The sequence below is a fragment of the Artemia franciscana genome, chromosome 5, assembly GCF_032884065.1.
Source record: "Artemia franciscana chromosome 5, ASM3288406v1, whole genome shotgun sequence".
NCBI classification, from domain to species: Eukaryota; Metazoa; Arthropoda; class Branchiopoda; order Anostraca; family Artemiidae; genus Artemia; species Artemia franciscana.
The window spans coordinates 21,993,471-22,011,264 of NC_088867.1; the positions used below are offsets into that span (position 1 = coordinate 21,993,471).

General features: G+C 32.9%; 1 protein-coding gene and 1 long non-coding RNA gene across 2 annotated transcripts in view; both read left to right on the forward strand.

Moving 5' to 3' along the window:
- LOC136027109 (uncharacterized) overlaps nucleotides 1-17,794 on the forward strand; it is a 100,521-nt gene that overhangs the window by 7,433 nt on the left and 75,294 nt on the right. The window contains exon 3 of the long non-coding RNA XR_010617500.1: nucleotides 3,706-3,853. This is a non-coding gene — a long non-coding RNA (uncharacterized LOC136027109). The remainder of the gene's footprint in view (nucleotides 1-3,705; nucleotides 3,854-17,794) is intronic.
- LOC136027106 (actin, clone 302-like) lies at nucleotides 7,626-11,299 on the forward strand. The gene has a single exon (XM_065704053.1). It carries the CDS (start codon nucleotides 7,646-7,648, stop codon nucleotides 8,771-8,773), a length of 1,128 nt encoding a protein of 375 aa, XP_065560125.1. The 5' UTR covers nucleotides 7,626-7,645; the 3' UTR covers nucleotides 8,774-11,299.

Consider the following 17,794-nt stretch of genomic DNA (forward strand, 5'->3'; position numbering starts at 1 on the left):
GTGCAGTGTGTTCTATTTTGTAGTTTAGAAATATTCGCACAAGTCATATGGCTTATTAGTCAATTGTGTAATTTCTACTTTTCTTTGTCAAAAAAGTATGCAAAATTCACTTTAAAAATGTATAGAATTGAATGTGAAATCATATGTAATAGATAGAATCATCTTGCTTAAAAATTAGGAAGTGGTTGTTGTCATTTTTGGGACAGGCTACTTTTTTGTGTTGTGCCTTTCCCTTTCGTATGAACGAGGTAGTATTACTGAAGCCAATTGTCTTTATCTATTAATGTTTGATTTTTTTTTATTTTTTTTAAGATATCATTCTACAAATAAAAACTCTTTTAGATCCATAGTGTCCACTGATATAGCACAAAATAAACATAAAATATCAGGAAATATTCAGGCATTCGAACTAAATCAAATACTACATTCTGCAATGTTTTATTCCTTTGATATTAATGTTGGCAACAAAACATGCTCACGTTATTATGACGCTCTCAACGATTTATTTTGGTTTATGTCTAATAATTTTTCTTTGTTCTCTGGTTTCTAGTGATTCTTTAAGATAAATTTGAACCGCCCTTATAAATTTTCGTCCTTGTAAATAATTTACAGGTTAGGAAGCCAAAAAACATTCCACTGGAAGTCAATACATAAAGAAAATCAAATATCTACATCTTAATCCTCTCGTATTGTGCCAGAGCAATTTGACAAATCTGGATGAAAAGCAAATTTGAGTAAATTTGTAATTTGAAAGATTTGTTTAAGTTGTCTACTTTTTTGGGGGTAATTTTTCAAGTTTCGTTTTGTCTTTTGACAGTTTCTCTTTCTTTATTTACCTTAACTTTTTTTTTCTTTGTTTTAATGCTAATATTTATTTTTAATTTCAGGGACCCGTAATAACCCATGAGAATCAGAATTGTATAGCAATGCATGAATCAAACAGCTTAGACATAGTAGTTGGCCTTTTAACAGACGATAGATAGATAGATAAGTGTATTTCAAAAACCCGTGGGCCATATACACACAAAATATAAATAAATAACAGACAAGCAAGGAAATTAACAACAGTACGAACACGCACAAAAAAAAACAGAATTCAACGCAAAAAGTACCTAATCTAACTACAAAAGAAATTAATCATATAAAACTTTTTCTTCTTATTAAAGATTTTTCTATATATACTCTCACTCGAAATATTGTGGTTGGGTTACTATTTTGTAGAATACCTGGAAGCATCAAATTAATCCCATGCAAATAAATTTCCCGTAAATCCAAGAGCACCGGGCATTTCCGGAGAAAATGATCCAAGTCTTCATCATCATCTTTACAAAGAGGACAAAGATACCGCCTATCAGGACCAACTATCATTCTATTTTTGTCGAACGTTTTTTGCCTGTTCTGGATTGGAAGACAATTTGCCCTAAGCTGAATCCAACGACGTAGAATCATAGCCGGTAAATTAAGTTTAAAATAAACTTCCTCCCCAAAACTACGTTTTGCCTGATTATAATGTTGTAGGGTTGTAGAATCAAGAACCAGCCCTTGCCAATGCTGAATTTCCTGACTCTCTAATATAAATCGTACCTGGCTTTCTAAATTTGCTGGTACATCGCGAGAGCAAAGACCATTATTCCATAAATAAGGCATTCCTACTTTTTCTAGTAATGATTTAATTTGGGATGGCCACGAGGTTTTTAAACCACATTTCAACATCTCTTCATATGCCACTCTTACTAGTCTATCTTCATTACTCTTAGTTAACTTCAACCAGAATCTAAGCATTAAAATATACCTACGTAGCTTTAAAGAAAACAGGCCCATATCACCTTTCAGAATCTGTGAATGAGTTGTCTGATGTAAACCAAACACTCTTTTATAATACTGGAGCTGTAGGGACTCCAGTTGCTGCACCGTTTCTCCACCCCATATCTCTGCTCCATATTCTATTACGGGTAAAATTTTTGTGTTAAATATTCTTTTATGCATTTTTAGGTTTTTGATCCCCATTATCGTCGGGTTTCTAAATATAGCTGACATGGCCACCCTACCTCTCTTAATTATTTCATCAACATGACTCCTTAGGCTTCCATTTTCCGATAAGATAAAGCCTAAATATTTTATTCTTTTACTTATAAATAGTTCCTTATTATTAAATTTAAACGTATATTTTTCATCGTCCCCAACCTTCTTTTTTTTAAAAATAACAACTTCGCTCTTTTCAGTATTCAGCCTTAACTTTTTTATATGCAAATATTCTTCTATGAGATTCAAAAGAGTCTGTAGATCTTGCGGTTTATTAGCCACCAAAGCAATATCATCTGCAAATAATAAGAGAGATAGTTTTTGAGTCCCTAGGCTAACTTTCGGAGCCCATCTATTCTCTAGAAAATTAACAACATCATTAATAAAAATATTAAACAACTTAGGTGAAAGGGTGCTGCCCTGTTTTACTCCCCGCTTAATATCAAAAAGCTTCGAAAACCTATTACCAACTTGAATGATTCCACTCACACAAGTATACATGCTCACTATCAATCTAACAAATGAATGGGGAAGGCCAATATTTAGCATGGCATCCTTCAATAACTCTCTGTCGACACTATCAAAAGCCTTATGGAGATCCAGAAATCCCACATAAAGACAAGTTTTACCCTTTCCATATTTATCTATTAATGTCTTTAAAATAAACACACTATCTGTCGTCCCATACCCTGTCCTGAAACCTCCTTGTTCCTCATGTATTAAATTATTTGTATTTAACCAATTGGAAAGCCTGGTATCTAATATTTTCTCCAAAACCTTACTTAAAGCAGGGACAAGTGCTATTAAACGATAATTTTCATGAGCCTTCGGGTTTCCTCTCTTAAAAAGTGGTATAAACAATGATGTCTTCCAAGCGCTTGGCCATTGCCCTGACCTTAACACCTTATTACAAAGAAGAACAATTATCGGTATCAAAATGGAAAGAAAATTCTTAAATAACAATATTGGTATACCATCAACACCCGCAGCAGTACCACCTTTTAACTTCTTAAATATTGACTTAATCTCTTGGCCATTCACATCACCCACTAAATCGTAATCATGTTCTCTCATGGGATAAATAACCATCTCTGGGGTATGCGCTACCTCCTGAAGATCTGCACAAACACCTTCTAAATTATTTAGGTAATCAGGCCATGAATCAGCTTCTGGAACAGCCTGGGTATTAACATTTCTCCTTCCACTATCATTCTTTATATAGCCCCAAAACTTTTTAAAATCTTTATTTCTAAAATCATCAGCGATATCCAGTTTCTTCTTATGCTCGTACTCTTTTTTTTTCTTTTTATTAAACTTTTATATTCTCTTCTTTTATCTTTATAATTAGCCAATTTTAGACTTTGATCTTCCGCGCTATCAAATTCATTCAAACGATTTAATAAATATTTTGCTTCTTCTTTCATTAACTTGCAATCCAAGTCAAAATATCCCTCATTCTTTTTTAATTTTTTAGTTAGGCCACATGATTCTGCACAACTGCCCATTATTTCATTTAACAGCATAATTACACTATGTGCATCTTTTTCATTGTCTTCTAACGCTTTCAAATTATTTTTTACATGCGAGTCCAATAGCTCCCTTCTAAATGCCTCAATATCTTTATCTGTTAAATCATTTCTAATTCGTTTTCCTAAACCTATTTTTCTATAATCCGCATTATAGAACAGACGATATTAGTGAACTTGTAGATCAGACCAACCTTTTGAAATTGAAGAATAATGCCTGTAAGCTGTTATCAGCCATTTTGGAAAGCCAAACAGATACGAAGAGTGCAGAGAGGATTTTAGCCAACAAGAATTCCAGACAGATGGTAGGTAATATGTGATGGTACACGTCAATTTTTGCTGATGTCCTTACTAAGTTATGCAGAATAAAGAGTGACAAGTTTCAATGGCTTCTATGGGGGGAGGGGTGCCCCCTTCCTTTCTTCCGATTTTTGTGCCCTTCCCATCTAGATTTTAAAATATATAGATTCTGGGTATTGTCATTGAAAAATATACTTTTTTCGTATATTCATGGGAAAAATTAAAAACAAAATAATATTGTCCCCATCCCACTAATTTTTGTGAATTGGCGCCATTGACAAGATATCAGGAATAAATTAAAGTAAGTGACTGAACTTAATGGATTAATTACCGCGTTTCAGGAATTAATATTTGAGCTGATTCCCGAAAATTTGATCAGTAAAAAAAAATTAAAGAAGAAATATCAAAGAAACGGTGCAGAAAGCGATTAGTCCAAACTGTTTGTCCTTTTTCGTAACTAGTATTTATATATATATATATATTATATATGTGTATATATATATATATATATATATATATATATATATATATATATATATATATATATATATATATATATATATATATATATGTAAAGTTACGCCCAAACAGAGGGTTGTTTCCTTTTTGGCTCTGATAGTAAGTAAGTAAGTAATTTTACTGCCGCCCAGGATTTTACATGAAATAAAAACAGAGGAGTATAAAAAAGGGAAAAGAAAAGAAAAGTCACACTATGGAACATCTCCAAATGCATTTACACATTATGTACAGTAGTAAAACTACTGACACAGAATGGCTAGCCTATGGCTTGCTCTTCCCTTAGCGTTTTTCAGGAAATTCTCGGCGACATGGTTAACACAGACTATTGGATCGGATACGCCATAATAGCGCATGATTCTTGTTCTTTACTATGAAATTTTAGTTACTATATGCCGCGGTTTGTTCTTTATGCTTTAGCTATATGCGACGAAACTTTCATTGTCCCTATTCATAATGAATTATTTCGATCCTTTATGTAAATTAATTAAAAAAACTAGTTTTTTTAACTGAAAGTAAGGAGCGACATTAAAACTTCAAACAAACAGAAATTACTCCGTATATGAAATGGCTTGTCCCCTCCGCAATCCCTCGCTCTTTACGCTAAAGCTTTTAATTATTTTAAAAAGTAGAACTGTGGCAAAGATTCAAACTTTTGTTTCCGCCTATTTTCAAAAATAAGGCAAATTTTCTCAGGCTCGTAACTTTTGATGACAACAACTAAGTTTGCTGAAACTTATATATTTAGAATCAGCATGAAAATCCGATTCTTTTGATGTATCTTTTAGCATCGAAATTCCGTGTTTTAGAGTTTCGTTTACTCTTGAGCCGGGTTGCTCCTTAATACGGTTCGTTACCACTAACTGTTTGATTACGCTACCATATAGGTTTCTGCCGCAATTCCTACTTTTTAAAATTAAATTATTTGATATGGGCTAGAGTTTGTAGTCGGAGCTAATAACTACAATTTACATTATATTTGTTAGCCTGCATATGTGGTATAATTTCTATCGTTTTGGGTTATGATTGTCGGCTCTACAATTTATATTATATAGCTGTTAGAATTTTTACGCGTTATAGTTGCTCACATTACTTTTGGTATACTACTTAGCACTATAATTTACATTATAGTTGTTAGAAGTTTGATGTGTTATAGTCGTTAGCATTTTTATGGGTTACAGTAGTTTGTATTATTAGTTTTATTGAATTGTAAAATGTATAGCTGTTGTTTTTATCTGTTGCTATCAGACTCCTGCCACGCGTTGCAGGGGCGCTGCACATCCCAGCAACACGTGTAGTTAAAGCTAGTCCCCCTACCCCCCTGAACCTCCCGCTGCCACGTGTTGCAATGGCACTGCGCACCCCAGTAATGCGTGGGTTGTCAGCTAGCCAGTTGGCACGTGGACTGACCCCTGCCATGCGTTGCTGAGGCACTGCGCACCCCAAGGTGCTAATTTTTAACTGCTTATAGTTTTTTTCTATTTCTTTATTTGTTTTCTGTTTTCTTTGGGTTGTTTTAGTTGTTGTTTTGTTTTCTTTCTTTTATGTTTTTTAATTTGTTTTTTCTTTTCTTTTTTTTTTAAGTTTTTTCTTCTGTTTTCAATGTTAGAATGAACATTGATAAATTGATAAACATTGAAAAAGATAGAATGTCTGTTGCACTATCTTTTATATATAAGTTGTATGTCTGTTACACTATCTATATGTATAAAAATAAGTTGTTTGTTTGTGTTTCTGTCTGTCTGTCCGCATTTGACGTCTGAATTATTTCATCATATACCAATTCAAAAACGAATGTATTCAAGCCGAAGTAGCTGAGTTGGTAAAGCGTTATGTTCCAGGTTCTAGGACCGAGAGGTTCCAGGTTCGAACCTTAAAACTAAAAAAAAAAGGTAAAAACTACAAAAAAACTAAAAAGAAAAAAACTAAAACCTAATAAAAAAAAAACTAAAAAAACTAAAAACTGAAAAAAAAATAAAAAAAATAAAAAAACTGAAAAATAAAGCAGAAAAAGAAAACTAAAAAAAATAAAAATAAAAATAAAAAAACTAAAAAAGGTAGAAACTACAAAAAAAAACTAAAAAGAAAAAAGAAAAAAAAACTAAAAAAGCTAAAAAAAAGGTTAAAACCAAAAAAAAACTAAAAAGAAAAAAGGAAAAAAACTAAAAATTTATTTCATCATATACGAATTCAAAAACGAATGTATATACAGACCGGGACACAGGGAATATAAATGACGACCGGGACACTCAAAGAGAAATTACAGACACGTGTTGCTGTGAGAAATCACAGCAACACGTGGAGGGTCACCACGTAGCTGGCTTCCATAGTTGGATTTTTCATTGTCGCTTGTGTCGCATTCTAACTGTTCTGACATTCTGTTCTAACTGTTCTAGCATTCTGTTATAATATTCTGACAGCAGTGACACTTTTAACTGACCCCCCTAGCCCCCCCCCCACGTTTTCTAGATTATTAGTTATTTTTTCCTGATACTCTTTTATGTTTTTTTCGTTAAAATTCTAATATACATTTTGCTGAAATTCGTGAGTTTTTTCGGTGTATTCAATATTCATTCCACCATGATGGTTAGTCCCAGTAGAAAAGTGAGAAGCAAAGTTGTCCATGAATTGCAAAGCCTCTTTTGACGTCTTTCAAGTTTCTATTCTCAGTTTAGTTTCATTGGTCAGTTGTAACTGTTCTATTCCCAAATGGAAAAAAATGCATGGCCAAAAATTAACAGTTAAAGTATTGCATTCTAATCCCAGGTCATTTCTCCATGTCAATTGTTTGGTCGAGGCTGTGACATTTTTCCACTATTAATTAATTTTGATATGTTTTATCTTTGGTGGGCTTTTGTAATACTGGTGGAAGTAAACCAAAATCTCCAGTTAATTCAGCTCTTTACTTTTTTTTATGGAACCTGTCATGTGGAAAAAAAATTCTAAATTAATTTTCTGTTCTTTTTTATCGATAAAAATCAAAATGGAATTTTTACTATTATAAAAAGAATGCAAACATAGTTATACAAAATGCAGTAATTTTTGGGTCGCTTTAACAAAAATCTGATGTGTCAACTGAAACTAAAATATTTCCTGAAAATTTTATATAACATAATTTTATTTAACTGGAAACAGGGAAAATATTTATGGTCAGTGAGCAATAATTTAAAATTTTTAATTCACACCATAAAAATACCAGAAAATTTTAAAATTAGTTTTGTTTTTTCTTAGGTTCTAGCTACTCGACACGTGGATATTATTAGTATTACAAATAAGATAAAATGACAGAAGAAGTTGCTGCAATTGTTATTGATAATGGATCTGGTATTTGTAAAGCAGGATTTTCAGGAGATGATCAACCAAAAACTTTGTTTCCTGCTGTGGTTGGGCGTCCAAAACATACGGGAGTGATGATTAATTCAGGCAGCCAGGATACTTATGTAGGTGATGACGCTCAAGCAAAAAGGGGAATTTTGAGACTTAAGTATCCTGTAGAGCATGGAATTGTCACAGACTGGGACGATATGGAAAAGATCTGGCATCATACATTTTACAACGAACTTCGTGTGGCCCCGGAAGAGCACCCAGTTTTACTCACCGAAGCTCCTCTTAACCCAAAAGCCAACAGAGAAAAAATGACTCAAATAATGTTTGAGACTTTTAACACCCCTGCTATGTATGTTGCCATTCAAGCAGTCCTTTCCCTCTACGCATCTGGAAGAACCACTGGCATTGTTCTTGACTCTGGCGATGGTGTTTCACATACTGTACCCATCTACGAAGGTTATGCCATTCAACATGCGATTAAAAGATTGGATCTTGCTGGTCGAGATTTGACCGATTACTTGATGAAAATTTTAACTGAGCGAGGATATTCCTTTACCACAACTGCCGAAAGAGAAATCGTTCGAGATATCAAAGAAAAACTCTGTTATGTTGCTTTGGATTTCGAAGAGGAGATGGCAACTGCTGCCAGCTCAACATCTCTTGAACAGAGCTATGTGCTGCCTGATGGTCAGGTCATCACTATAGGTAATGAGAGATTCAGATGCCCAGAAGCCTTATTCCAGCCATCTTTTCTCGGTATGGAATCTTGCGGGATTCACGAAACTACGTACAATAGTATTATGAAATGTGATGTCGACATCAGAAAGGATCTCTATGCCAGCATCGTTTTGTCTGGTGGTTCTACCATGTACCCTATCATTGCTGACAGAATGCAAAAAGAAATTACTGCTCTTGCACCAGCCACCATGAAGATTAAAGTTATTGCCCCACCTGAGCGTAAATACTCCGTATGGATTGGTGGATCTATCTTAGCTTCCCTCTCAACATTCCAAGAGATGTGGATTTCTAAACAGGAATACGATGAGTCTGGACCATCTATTGTTCACAGAAAATGCTTTTAACTTGCCTCACCCTATAGTGAACACGCCACCAAATGTGATATTAGTTAAATTAATTTTATTGAAACATAAGATCATCTTATGTTTAACCTGACTTAGATAGTGGATTAACACTGACTTAGATGGTGGTTTTCATTGCTTAATGAGCTAGGAATGACAGCTTTTTTTCGCTTTTAAGTTCTTTTTAGAGGTTTTAATTGTTTTTGCTGTTGTGTAATTGACATTGATATCCTATTTATATTATTTTTATGTAACGAAGATTTCCTATTGTTACGCTACAACCGGTTGTAGCAGTTTGTTCTTTACTATGAAATTTTAGTTACTATAAGCCGTGGTTTGTTCTTTATTACGTTTTAGCTATATACGACGAAACTTTCATTGTCCCTGTTTAGAATGAACTAGCTGTTGGTGTGGCGCTCCGCGGCAGACCAACACGTAGTTGGTGGGGGCGCTTCGCCCCCCCCCCCCTCCAAGCGCCCCCGGGTGCGCAATTTGTTACGCGCCATTGTAGTTGTGTCCCTGCTTTCCACCTGTGAATATAGATAGATAGATCTATTTATATATATAAAAATAAGTTGTTTGTGTGTCTGTCGACTGACATCATGTTTGTGTGTCGACTGACGTCATGTTTGTCGACTGACGTCAATATAAGGATTGAGCTGTATGTCGTCATGAAGTTGTTTGTCGTCTGACGTCATGTTTGTCGAATGACAAAATTGCAGACCGGGACACTGGGACACAAATGACGACCGGGATACAGGGACACAACTACAAGGGGGATGCCGGGGGCACAGGGGGATATATAAATGACGATGAAATAATTCAGACGTCATATGCGGACAGACAGACAGACAGACAGACAAAAATTAAAAAAAGGGTAAAAACTAAAAACTAATAAAAAAGTAAAAAAGCTAAAAAACTAAAAAAACTAAAAAAATAAAAAAGGTAAAAAAGTAAAAAGACTAAAACTAAAAAAGAAAAAAAAAACTAAAAAACTAAAAAAACTAAAAAAAGGTAAAAAACTAAAAAACTAAAAACTAAAAAAAAGGAAAAAACTGAAAAATAAGCTAAAATAAAGGTAAAAACCAATAAAAAACTAAAAAAAAAACTGAAAAAACTAAAAAAAGGCAAAAACTACAAAAAAAAACTAAAAACTAATAAAAAAAGTAAAAAAGCTAAAAACTAAAAAAAGTAAAAAAAGGTAAAAAACTAAAAAAAATAAAAAAACTAAAAAAAGGAAAAAACTGAAAAATAAGCTAAAATAAAGGTAAAAACCAATAAAAAACTAAAAAGAAAAAAAGGAAAAAACTAAAAAAAATTTTCATCTAAAAAACTAAAAAAAACTAAAAAAGGTAAAAACTAAAAGAACTAAAAAAGAAAAAAATAAATGACGACACTCAAAGAGAAAGCGACCAGGACAAAAGGAATGTTCGAATGTTCGATTAAAAAAACTATCTATATATATAAAAATAAGTTGTCTGTGGATCTGTGGATCGTGGATCAGGTGACGTCACCTGAAAAAACTGGATCAGGTGACGTCAAAACTGAAAAAACTAAAAAAAGGCAAAAACTACAAAAAAAACTAAAAACTAATAAAAAAAATAAAAAAGCTAAAAAACTAAAAAAAACTAAAAAAAGGCAAAAACTACAAAAAAAAACTAAAAACTAATAAAAAAGCTAAAAAACTAAAAAAACTAAAAAAAAGGCAAAAACTACAAAAAAAACTAAAAACTAATAAAAAAAATAAAAAAGCTAAAAAACTAAAAAAACTAAAAAAAACTAAAAAAAGGTAAAAAACTAAAAAAACTAAAAACTAAAAAAACTAAAAAAAAGGAAAAAACTGAAAAATAAGCTAAAATAAAGGTAAAAACCAATAATAAACTAAAAAAAAACTGAAAAAACCAAAACAAGGCAAAAACTACAAAAAAACTAAAAACTAATAAAAGTAAAAAAGCTAAAAAACTAAAAAAAAAACTAAAAAAACTAAAAAAAGGTAAAAAACTAAAAAAAATAAAAAATAAAAAAACTAAAAAAAAGGAAAAAACTGAAAAATAAGCTAAAATAAAGGTAAAAACCAATAAAAAACTAAAAAGAAAAAAAGGAAAAAACTAAAAAAAATTTTCATCTAAAAAACTAAAAAAAACTAAAAAAGGTAAAAACTAAAAGAACTAAAAAAGAAAAAAATAAATGACGACACTCAAAGAGAAAGCGACCAGGACAAAAGGAATGTTCGATTAGCAATCAACAAAGCACCGGGACACAGGGAGTATAAATGACGACCAGGACATAAGTAAAAAAAAAAACTAACAAAACTAAAAAGAAGGTAAAAACTACAAAAAAACTAAAAAGAAAAAAAAACTAAAAACTAATAAAAAAACTAAAAAATCTAAAAATCTAAATAAACTAAAAAAGAAAAAAAAAGGAAAAAAATAAAGGAGAAAAACAAAACTAAAAAACGAATGTATATACAAACCGGTACACCGGGATACAAATGACGACCGGGACACATGGAATATAAATGACGACCGGGACACAGGGACACAACTACAACGGGGACACCGGGGGAAATAGGGGGATATAAATGACGACCGGGACAAAAAAAAACTAAAAAGAAAAAAAAATCTAAAAATCTAAATAAGCTAAAAAAAAAAGGAAAAAAATAAAGGAGAAAAACAAAACTAAAAAACGAATGTATATACAGACCGGGACACCGGGATACAAATGACGACCGGGACACAGGGAATATAAATGACGACCGGGACACAGGGACACAACTACAACGGGGAAACAGGGGGATATAAATGACGACCGGGACAGGGAATGGTCGATTAGCAATCACCATCAACAAAGCTCAAGGGCAATCATTAGAATCATGAGGTATAGATCTGAATACAGATTGTTTTCCCATGGACCATTATATGGTGCATGTTCAAGAGTCGGTAAACCTGACAATCTATTTATATGCAAAGACAATGGGACAGCAAAGAATGTTGTATATTCGCAAGTTTTACGTAGTTAAAACCATATATATATATATATATATATATATATATATATATATATATATCTATCTATATTCACAGGTGGGACATAGGGACACAACTACAATGGCGCGTAACTATTATGGCGCGTAACGACTTACGCGCGCGGGGGGGCGCGAAGCGCCCCCACCAACTAGGTGTTGGGGTGGCGCGAAGCGCCACCCCAACAGCTAGTATATATATATATATATATATATATATCTATATATATAAAAATAAGTTGTCTGTGGATGGATGGATGGATGTGTCAGGTGACGTCACCTGAAAAAACTGGATTAGGTGACGTCAAAACTGAAAAAACTAAAAAAAGGCAAAAACTACAAAAAAACTAAAAACTAATAAAAAAAATAAAAAAGCTAAAAAACTAAAAAAACTATAAAGGTAAAAACCAATAAAAAACTAAAAAAAAAACTGAAAAAACTAAAAAAAAGGCAAAAACTACAAAAAAAACTAAAAACTAATAAAAAAAGTAAAAAAGCTAAAAAACTAAAAAAACTAAAAAAAGGTAAAAAACTAAAAAAAATAAAAAAAAACTAAAAAAAGGAAAAAACTGAAAAATAAGCTAAAATAAAGGTAAAAACCAATAAAAAACTAAAAAAAAAGGAAAAAACTAATAAATGACGACACTCAAAGAGAAAGCGACCAGGACAAAAGGAATGTTCGATTAGCAATCAACAAAGCACCGGGACACAGGGAGTATAAATGACGACCAGGACATAAGTAAAAAAAAAAAACTATCTATATGTATAAAAATAAGTTGTCTGTGGATCTGTGGATCGTGGATCAGGTGACGTCACCTGAAAAAACTGGATCAGGTGACGTCAAAACTGAAAAAACTAAAAAAAGGCAAAAACTACAAAAAAAACTAAAAACTAATAAAAAAAAAAATAAAAAAGCTAAAAAACTAAAAAAACTAAAAAAAGGCAAAAACTACAAAAAAAACTAAAAACTAATAAAAAAGCTAAAAAACTAAAAAAACTAAAAAAAAGGCAAAAACTACAAAAAAACTAAAAACTAAATAAACTAAAAAAGAAAAAAAAAGGAAAAAAATAAAGGAGAAAAACAAAACTAAAAAACGAATGTATATACAGACCGGTACACCGGGATACAAATGACGACCGGGACACAGGGAATATAAATAACGACCGGGACACAGGGACACAACTACAACGGGGACACCGGGGGAAACAGGGGGATATAAATGACGACCGGGACGAAAAAACTAAAAAGAAATAAAAACTAAAAACTAATAAAAAAAACTAAAAAATCTAAATAAGCTAAAAAAGAAAAAAAAAGGAAAAAAATAAAGGAGAAAAACAAAACTAAAAAACGAATGTATATACAGACCGGGACACCGGGATACAAATGATGACCGGGACCCGGGACACAGGGAATATAAATGACGACCGGGACACAGGGACACAACTACAACGGGGACACCGGGGGAAACAGGGGGATGTAAATGACGACCGGGACACCGGGACAGGGAATGGTCGATTAGCAATCACCATCAACAAAGCTCAAGGGCAATCATTAGAATCATGAGGTATAGATCTGAATACAGATTGTTTTCCCATGGACCATTATATGTTGCATGTTCAAGAGTCGGTAAACCTGACAATCTATTTATATGCACAGAGAATGGGACAGCGAAGAATGTTGTATATTCGCAAGTTTTACGCAGTTAAAACCACATGTATATATCTATCTATATTCACAGGTGGGACACAGGGACACAACTACAATGGCGCGTAACTATTATGGCGCGTAACGACTTACGCGCGCGGGGGGGCGCGAAGCGCCCCCACCAACTAGGTGTTGGGGTGGCGCGAAGCGCCACCCCAACAGCTAGTATATATATATATATATATCTATATATATAAAAATAAGTTGTCTGTGGATGGATGGATGGATGTGTCAGGTGACGTCACCTGAAAAAACTGGATTAGGTGACGTCAAAACTGAAAAAACTAAAAAAAGGCAAAAACTACAAAAAAACTAAAAACTAATAAAAAAAATAAAAAAGCTAAAAAACTAAAAAAACTATAAAGGTAAAAACCAATAAAAAACTAAAAAAAAAACTGAAAAAACTAAAAAAAAGGCAAAAACTACAAAAAAAACTAAAAACTAATAAAAAAAGTAAAAAAGCTAAAAAACTAAAAAAACTAAAAAAAGGTAAAAAACTAAAAAAAATAAAAAAAAACTAAAAAAAGGAAAAAACTGAAAAATAAGCTAAAATAAAGGTAAAAACCAATAAAAAACTAAAAAAAAAGGAAAAAACTAATAAATGACGACACTCAAAGAGAAAGCGACCAGGACAAAAGGAATGTTCGATTAGCAATCAACAAAGCACCGGGACACAGGGAGTATAAATGACGACCAGGACATAAGTAAAAAAAAAAAACTATCTATATGTATAAAAATAAGTTGTCTGTGGATCTGTGGATCGTGGATCAGGTGACGTCACCTGAAAAAACTGGATCAGGTGACGTCAAAACTGAAAAAACTAAAAAAAGGCAAAAACTACAAAAAAAACTAAAAACTAATAAAAAAAAAATAAAAAAGCTAAAAAACTAAAAAAACTAAAAAAAGGCAAAAACTACAAAAAAAACTAAAAACTAATAAAAAAGCTAAAAAACTAAAAAAACTAAAAAAAAGGCAAAAACTACAAAAAAACTAAAAACTAAAAAAAATAAAAAAGAAAAAAAAAGGAAAAAAATAAAGGAGAAAAACAAAACTAAAAAACGAATGTATATACAGACCGGTACACCGGGATACAAATGACGACCGGGACACAGGGAATATAAATAACGACCGGGACACAGGGACACAACTACAACGGGGACACCGGGGGAAACAGGGGGATATAAATGACGACCGGGACGAAAAAACTAAAAAGAAATAAAAACTAAAAACTAATAAAAAAAACTAAAAAATCTAAATAAGCTAAAAAAGAAAAAAAAAGGAAAAAAATAAAGGAGAAAAACAAAACTAAAAAACGAATGTATATACAGACCGGGACACCGGGATACAAATGATGACCGGGACCCGGGACACAGGGAATATAAATGACGACCGGGACACAGGGACACAACTACAACGGGGACACCGGGGGAAACAGGGGGATGTAAATGACGACCGGGACACCGGGACAGGGAATGGTCGATTAGCAATCACCATCAACAAAGCTCAAGGGCAATCATTAGAATCATGAGGTATAGATCTGAATACAGATTGTTTTCCCATGGACCATTATATGTTGCATGTTCAAGAGTCGGTAAACCTGACAATCTATTTATATGCAAAGACAATGGGACAGCAAAGAATGTTGTATATTCGCAAGTTTTACGTAGTTAAAACCATATATATATATTTATCTATATTCACAGGTGGGACATAGGGACACAACTACAATGGCGCGTAACTATTATGGCGCGTAACGACTTACGCGCGCGGGGGGGCTTGGGGGGGGCGCGAAGCGCCCCCACCAACTAGGTGTTGGGGTGGCGCGAAGCGCCACCCCAACAGCTAGTATATATATAAAAATAAGTTGTCTGTGTGTGGATCTGTGGATCAGGTGACGTCACCTGAAAAAACTGGATCAGGTGACGTCAAAACTGAAAAAACTAAAAAAAGGCAAAAACTACAAAAAAAACTAAAAACTAATAAAAAAAATAAAAAAGCTAAAAAACTAAAAAAACTAAAAAAAGGCAAAAACTACAAAAAAAACTAAAAACTAATAAAAAAGCTAAAAAACTAAAAAAAAGGCAAAAACTACAAAAAAAAACTAAAAACTAATAAAAAAAATAAAAAAGCTAAAAAACTAAAAAAAGATAAAAAACTAAAAAAACTAAAAAAAAACTAAAAAAAGGAAAAAGCTGAAAAATAAGCTAAAATAAAGGTAAAAACCAATAAAAAACTAAAAAGAAAAAAAGGAATAAAAACTAAAAAAAAAAACTTAAAAAAAAGGAAAAAACTGAAAAATAGAAGAGAAAAAGAAAACTAATAAAATTAAGAATAAAAATAAAAAAAAAATAAAAAAGATAAAAACTAAAAAAAAAGTAAAAAGAAAAAACTAAAAAAGCTAAAAAAAAAGGTAAAAACCAATAAAAAACTAAAAAGAAAAAAAGGAAAAAAACTAAAAAAAATTTTCATCTAAAAAACTAAAAAAAAACTAAAAAAGGTATAAACTAAAAGAACTAAAAAAGAAAAAAAAACTAAAAAAAGGAAAAAAACTGAAAAATAAAGGAGAAACAATCTAAATAAATGACGACACTCAAAGAGAAAGCGACCGGGACAAAAGGAATGTTCGATTAGCAATCAACAAAGCACCGGGACACAGGGAGTATAAATGACGACGACCGGGACACAGGGACATAACTACAAAGGGGACGCCGGTGTGCACAGGGGGATATATAAATGAATAAAATTAAGAATAAAATAAAAAAGATAAAAACTAAAAAAAAAAGTAAAAAGAAAAAACGAAAAAAACTAAAAAAGGTAAAAACCAATAAAAAACTAAAAAGAAAAAAAGGAAAAAAAACTAAAAAAAAAACTTAAAAAAAAGGAACACAACTACAATGGTGCGTAACTAATATGGCGCGTAACGACTTACGCGCGCGGGGGGGTTTGGGGGGGCGCGAAGCGCCCCCACCAACTAGGTGTTGGGGTGGCGCGAAGCGCCACCCCAACAGCTAGTATATATATATATATATATATATATATATATATATATATATATATATATATATATATAGATATATATAAATAAGTTGTGTGTCTGTCTGTCTACTGACGCCGTGTTTTTGTCCGCATGTGACGTCTGATTTATTTCATCATATACCAATTCAAAAACGAATGTATTCAAGCCGAATTAGCTGAGTTGGTAAGGCGTTATGTTCCAGATTCTAGGTTCAAAAGGTTCTAGTTTCGAACCTTGGCCTTAGCCGGACGGGGTACACTCACCAAAAGCAGGCGGAGAGAGATGCATTCATGGTGATTGGGGTGAATGGTGTAGAGTCTTCCTATCAGGGTATCTTTGAAGATGGTAGGTTGGCCGTCGACTGACTTACCCTGTTTTCGAAGTTCAAATGATTTATTTTTAGTATTTCACGTGTATTACGAAGGCACTTCAGAATACAGCAGTTTTTTTGCAAAAGAATCATTTTGGCATTACGAAAAGAAAGCAGTTAAAGTTGTATCTTGTGGATTCAGGGCTCTTTTTTGCACGTTGGTATCAGAAAATAAACACGTTGCCCGTTCTTTAGATGTACTGCAAAGTGAACAACAGCCGGACTTCGTTCATGTGTCAGAAACGAAAGAAATCGCCAAACAGCTTCATTACTGCTTATGTATCTTCCAGCCTGATATTGTACAATTTCATCGATATCACTGATTTCGGACTGCAAGCCAAAAACTCAAACGTTCTGATTCAATCTTTGCATACATATCACCGATGTATTGATGAAACAATTGACGGCATTTTAAAATATAATCATCTTCATTCTGATGAATCATTAGTCTATAAGAATAACAATTCATTGCACTGCATTTCTTATCCATTTGTTTGTTAGTATCCATCTGAGTCCATGTAGTTGGAGGGGGCGCTTCGTGCCCCCCAGGCCCCCCCATGCGCGTGATTCGTTACGTGCCGTTATAGTTGTGTCATTGTGTCCCACCTGTGAATATATTTAGATAGATCTATCTACATATATAAAAATAAGTTGTTTGTGTGTCTGTCGACTGACGTCATGTTTGTGTGTCGACTGACGTCATGTTTGTCGACTGACGTCATTATAAGGATTGAGCTGTATGTCATCAGGAAGTTGTTTGTCGTCTGAGGTCAAGTTTGTCGAATGACAAAATTACAGACCGGGACACCGGGACACAAATGACGACCAGGACACATCATATACCAATTCAAAAACGAATGTATTCAAGCCGAAGTAGGTGAGTTGGTAAAGCGTTATGTTCCAGGTCCGAG

Excerpts from the sequence above, each read along its gene's own strand:
- LOC136027106 (XM_065704053.1), top strand. The coding sequence starts at position 7,646 with ATGACAGAAGAAGTTGCTGCAATTGTTATTGATAATGGATCTGGTATT.